General features: G+C 41.9%; 1 protein-coding gene across 2 annotated transcripts; it reads right to left on the reverse strand.

The window, feature by feature from the left end:
• Positions 1-1,321: 1,321 nt before the first annotated feature.
• LOC147605304 (putative pentatricopeptide repeat-containing protein At3g05240) lies at positions 1,322-4,272 on the reverse strand. 2 transcript variants are annotated; one of them, XM_086794057.1, is made up of 2 exons: positions 3,755-4,268; positions 1,322-3,668 (listed from the first exon to the last, which is right to left on the reverse strand). In XM_086794057.1, the coding sequence occupies exons 1-2, from the start codon at positions 4,073-4,075 to the stop codon at positions 2,088-2,090; spliced, it is 1,902 nt and encodes a 633-aa protein (XP_086650183.1). In that variant the 5' UTR covers positions 4,076-4,268; the 3' UTR covers positions 1,322-2,087. The 2 variants fall into 2 exon arrangements, with proteins under 2 accessions (XP_086650183.1, XP_086650182.1); XM_086794056.1 differs by having other exon boundaries at positions 1,322-4,272.
• Positions 4,273-5,968: the final 1,696 nt, after the last annotated feature.

Below are 5,968 nucleotides of genomic sequence, written 5' to 3' on the forward strand. Positions count from 1 at the left end.
TATGTGAGAAAGAGAGAGAGAGGAGAGAGAGCAGAGAGCATAGTCAAATTACTAGATCACTACACGTAGGGAATGCATGCAACTACATTGATGTTAATTGTCAGCCTTTCCATAGAATTTGATTGCTTGAGAACGGCAAAACCCAAGCCAGATTTAAAGACACCTTGGTATGTTTTGACAACAAACATTCAATAATTCTCCAAGTGTACTTTTTTTATTTCTGAGTTGCATTAGGGAGCAGACGATTACTGTACACAATGAATTGAAATGGTGAGGCTAACTGTAGCCTAATGGGCCATGTTGATTGGCATTGGTTGCTTATTTGATCAACAACTCAACCTAATTATTGCTACCAGCATTGCATGATATCTTGCTAGCTTTCCTGCACAATAGTGTAGCCATAAAAAGTCTCATTTATGCACCCAGTTACCCTTGATCTATGCTTAATGCTCAATTATAGAACCAGTGTCACCACATCATAGCTCAACCTTATGAAAAAGTAACCACAAAAACTAAGCACACCCAAAATAGTGTCACATAGCAATAATATTGATGATATGACTTGTCATGTGTAGGAAACCAAAGACAATGTTACAAGCCATACATGTGCAATGCAAACCCTCAAACAGATTCTTTATAGGACCATTATATTACACGCACATACACACAAAGAGAGTTATTTCAATATCACAATCAAGCTAGCAAACTGTTAAGCAATGTGGTGCCATTGAGCACATGAGCTAGTAGGGAGTGAATTAAGCATGCTAAAGAAGACATTATCCAATAAGAAGTTGCATGAGCAAAAAGCTGAATTATCCCACATGAGCTAGCAAAGCCACTGTTGTACTCACCGTGATATAAAGGGAACCATTTTCAAGCAATAAACACTACATTTACACTATCTCAAGTCTCTTTATGTATCCAAGCTAATTTATCTTGGTGTTTAATTGCTCAAGCAAGCAATATCACTAACCAACAAAGGAGCTACTAACCACTATCCTAACCTAATCATTTTATATGTTGTAAGCCACTAAATGAGTAGATAAGTCTACTTGTTTATAAGCACGTTTTACCACCTAAGAGTAGCCAAAGAGTACCTAGGAAAAGTGATAGAAATGTAAACACTCCTGACCACCTACCTGAGAGTAGCTAATCAAGCACCCAAGGGGAGAGATGTTCCATGTCCAAGTCCAAATGCCAATCCACCACATTAAGGAGAGGTGAAGTATTTGTAAACCTCGCATTTGACCACCTTGCAATAGCCTAAGAATATAACACCAAGGAAAGGTGTTGAGAAATGTGATGCCATTGAGTACAGGAGTTGGTAAGGAGTGAGTTGAGTAAGCCAAAGAAGACATTGTCTAACAAGAAGCCATATGAGCAAAACTGAAATATCCCACATGAGCTAGCAAAGCCAATGTTATACTCACCCATATAAAAGGAGCCATTTTTAAGCAATGAACACAACACTTGCACTTATCTCAAGTCTCTTGATGTATCCAAGCTAATTCATCTTGGTGTCTAATTGTACTTGAGTGGCTATGGAGAGCTCTAGATCCATGCTTTTTAACATTCCACATATAATCCTTATGGCAGCGTATGGCTTTTTGGTTGAATAGAAGTAAGCTCGCTGGTAATCAGCCAGTGGAGAGAGAGAGAGAGAGCATGGATTTCTTGTTGCATAGAAGTAAGCTTGTCGGAAATCAGCCAGTGGTTTTCTCCCACATAAGAAGCTTGCTCCGTAAACACCTGCAAAATTTGGCTGATCATTGAAAGCAAAGATTGTTTTTTGCTTCCTTGCTGCTTGCTGGAACAGAGCAAACTTGAGCAGCTGGTAGATATCAAGTGCAGTAACTGTTTGTGATTCATTGCATGTTGCCATGCTGGGTGAGCTACAGTTCCAGCTCTCCAAGGCAAGTGCTGCTTCCTGCTTTGATCCTGCTGTCTTCGAGTAGGATAAGAGTCAGATGGGATGAAGTGTGCCCATGTAAAGGATAGGATATCAAAAAAGAAAATGGGTCCTATTGATTTTCTATCAACTAAGGGCTTTGTATCTTGTCTCTGTGCCATCTCATTGGAGGTTGCCTTCAATCGTCATCTTCAAATATCGAGGCATGCATTGCCTCAATTTCTGAATAGCATTTGTCTGCCAAGAAAACTTCATGCACTTGGTTTTCCATCTCAAACCAACTAAATTCTTGCAGCATCTTTGACATCTCTTCCCTCATTTGTTCTGCTTTATCCCACATGTTAAATGTAGCATACATACTTGAAAGCAGCACGTATGTTCCCGAGTTGTGTGGATCCAAGTCAAGCAAACGTTGAGCTGCACGGTCTCCTCTCTCAACATCTCCATGTATCTTGCAGGCACCAAGCAAGCTAGTCCATACCTGAGCATCAGGTTGAAATGGCATCTCATGGATCATGTCTTCAGCCTCTTTCAAGCGTCCAGCCCGCCCAAGCAAGTCAATCATACAAGTATAATGCTCCAGTATTGGTGCAACGCCATAATCATCAATCATAGAGGAAAAGAAGAATTCACCCTCCTCTATTAGGCCAGAATGGCCGCACGCTGAGAGAAGACAGACAAAAGTTACATCATTTGGCTTCAAGTTGACCTGCCGCATTCTTAGAAAAAGGTCAAGGGCTTCCTTGCCATGACCATGATGTGAATAAGTGGCAATCATGGCACTCCACAATACCGCATCACCTTGAGGCATGACCTCAAACACAGAGCGAGCCTCAACTAAAGAGCCACATTTTCCATACATGGTTATGAGAGCACTTCCAATGGCAACATCTGACTCAAATCTACTCTCACGAATGCAAGTGTGTATAGCCCTTCCATCCTCTAATGCTGCTGGTCCAGAGCATGCCCTAAGCATGCTCAGAAAGGTTACTTTGTTTGGCTTGATGTGCTGCTCCTGCATTTCCTTAAAGAGGCACCTGGCCTCCTCACCATGACCATTTTTGGAGAGAACTTCAAGCATGCCACTCCAAGAAATCAGATCACGTTGCTGCATATGATCAAAGACAGACCATGCCTCGTCAAGAGCCCCACAGTTGCCATACATGTTTACTAAAGAATTTCCGATTGCTACATCTGATTCAAGCCCAGCATTAATAATGCGTGCATGGAGGGCCTCTCCTTCCACAAGGTCTATCGTGGATGTACATGCACGGAGCACATTGATATAAGAGACTCTGTCTGCTTGTATACCTTGCTGCTGCATGTCATCTAACAGATGAAGTGCCTTTTTGCCATATGCATGATTTGCATAGGCTGCAAGCAAAGCATTCCACGAAACAACATCCCGCTCTTGCATTCTGTCAAACACAGAGCATGCATCATCTAAGGTGTCACAACGGTCATACATATTGATGAGTGCGTTTCCTACGACAACATCTGAATCAAACTCTCTATCCATGATAAGGGAATGGATTCTTTTACCTCCTGCAAGATCGGAGATATTGGCGCAGGCCCCGAGCATGCATATGAAAGTGACCTTGTCTGGCTTAGGTCCATGGGACTCCATCTCATGGAACAGTTGAAGAGCCTCTGAGCTACATTTTTTCTTGGTGTATGCATCAATCATGGCAGTCCATGAGACCACATCAGGCCTTGCGATGGCATCAAAAGCAGCACGGGCAGCATGCTGGAGGCCATGCTTTTTATATATGCAGATGAGGAGGTTTCCAAGGTAAGTGTCTTTCTGCAGGCCACAACGAAGTATGTGTGCATGGATGCGCTTACCTTCAAGCAAAGAAACGTTTTCCTGCAGCAGGGAAGCGATTCCCAGGCGGTCCAGTTTGTACAGGTCCTCGTCCAGCAAGCCGTGCCCCTTGACGAAAACTTGCTTTCTGATGCCCTTCTTGTCTTTCTTTGTGGACTCCTTTCTGGGGTTCCTTTTGGTGCCGTTGGATTGCTTTCTAGGGTTACGATATAATTGCTTTTTAAGGATTCCTGTGGTGCCATTTGATTGCGTTTCAGGGTTTCTTTTAATGCCATTTGACCGCATTTTAGGGTTTCCTGTGATGGCATTTGATTGCTCTTTAGGATTTCCAGTGCCGCCATAGCTCTGGAGCATCACATGGGACAGATTGGACTGAGAATGAGAGTGCCCTTTCTGTTTGTTAGGAACTTGGATCTGGCCCTTTGAGGCAGGCGGATTACTGATTTCGCCGAAGCTCGAAAGTATCTCCATGGCTGCGCAACAGGTGAGCCATGAATGATGAGATAAAAAAGCGCACCGATTACGCAGTGCCTTTTTTTTCGCCTTTTCAAAGAATGCTTGAAATATATTAAATAAAAAGATACATGGAGCTTTTTATTACCTTTAATTAGTACTATTCACTCTACTATTCGGATGCACTTGAAACTCCACTAGCTCCATGATCAGCTCATTTGGAGACTTCTTGTTTTTTGAGTTCTATAACCTTTTCTGTGTTGCTTGCTTTAGACATGAGATTAGCAAAATATATTTCCATTTTGGCTAATTAGTTGGCCTCCAATTCAACAATTTCAGCTACCATCTTGCTTTTGGACACGTGCAGTGCATTTCTCATAGTGCGTTTCTCATCTGCACATCCATAGAGTTGCTCAAACCTAGCATTAGATCAATAAGTTTGTTTTGAAATTCCTATGAATCCAGATAGACCATAAGTAGGCTAATCTAATTGCATTCTAGAAACATCCTTTTGCTTCCCCTAAGATAGAATGGATATGCTTTGTGAAGGAAATCTAAAGCTACTTTATTGCTATCACATCTCAATTTTGAAGGTTTTTTCATTGGTCCATATCGCTTTATGCAAAATCGGCCAAAGCAAACATGAGATCTTCGGGGGAATTATCCTAAACCACCTATGCTCAAATCTGAACTTCTATTATCTCCTATCCTAGTTTAAATTTCATTTGTTTAATTTAATGTGTAAGGGCATATCAATCACTTTAAAGTGAGGACACGGAGATGTTTATCCACACCTTTCCATACAATGGCCCTAACCTTAAGGGGGGCTCCGATCTGAATATAGGCTGCAATATCATCGTCCCATAGTGACACTCTTTGTAGGAGAGCATGGATGTTAGACCTCCATGCAAGGCAACCTAGATCTCTGAATCAAGCCTCATACAAAAAATGTGAGAGAGAAGAAGATGAACTCAAGAATAGCAAAAACAAAGCTAGCTTGACATACCATGTTTAACCACCTAACCATTATATATACTAGTGACCCCAGGCGTTGAGTGTGTACCTTCCCGGCCACACACCATACTCACGTGCCCCCTATGTCCTCGTTGGTACCCCCATGCTACTCATCACTGGGTCTTTGGCCTACAATTGCCACACCCATGAACGTTTCCCATTCACACTTATTATTATAAGCGATAATGTGCAATAGTATGCCGCCATTGGTTTTTCCACGCAACATCCGCGTGTCCCATGCATTACTGGCATGTAAATCATGCGTATCGGTGTGTACACATCCCAAGTGTTGCCACTTGTAATGGTCGTAACATTCACCCCCCCTTTTAGGAATCATCATCCTCGACGACAAACTGAGGATAATGCTTACAAAACTAAAACTCTATTTCCCAAGTTGCATCTGTCAAAGGGATGTCCTTTACATTTTACAAGGAACTCCCAAAGAGTACGATTTCACAATTGTCTTTCTCTTCATTCCAGGATCTAATCTCATCTTCTTGATTAGGTTCCTACAAAGCAATCATATCATCAACTAAATTATCATCGTTGTGAAGATAACGCTTCAATCGACTCACATGAAATACTAGGTGGACACGACAGTCTTGTGGTAAGCCTAACTTATAAGCCACATCTCTGACTCGTTTCAAAATCATCCACACAGCGCCCACAATATCTAGGTGACAACTTACTAGATTTACCCGCATGAAGCGTCTCAATTCTTCGAGGAATAAGTAGAAACACTTTCTCCCCATCTCTAAAAAAATGAG

The sequence above is a fragment of the Cibotium barometz genome, chromosome 60, assembly GCF_041138505.1.
Source record: "Cibotium barometz isolate CiBa-2024 chromosome 60, ASM4113850v1, whole genome shotgun sequence".
NCBI classification, from domain to species: domain Eukaryota; kingdom Viridiplantae; phylum Streptophyta; class Polypodiopsida; order Cyatheales; family Cibotiaceae; genus Cibotium; species Cibotium barometz.

What these genes read in the sequence shown, in the direction of transcription:
- LOC147605304 (XM_086794056.1), bottom strand. Translation starts at nt 4,205, where the DNA reads ATGGAGATACTTTCGAGCTTCGGCGAAATCAGTAATCCGCCTGCCTCA.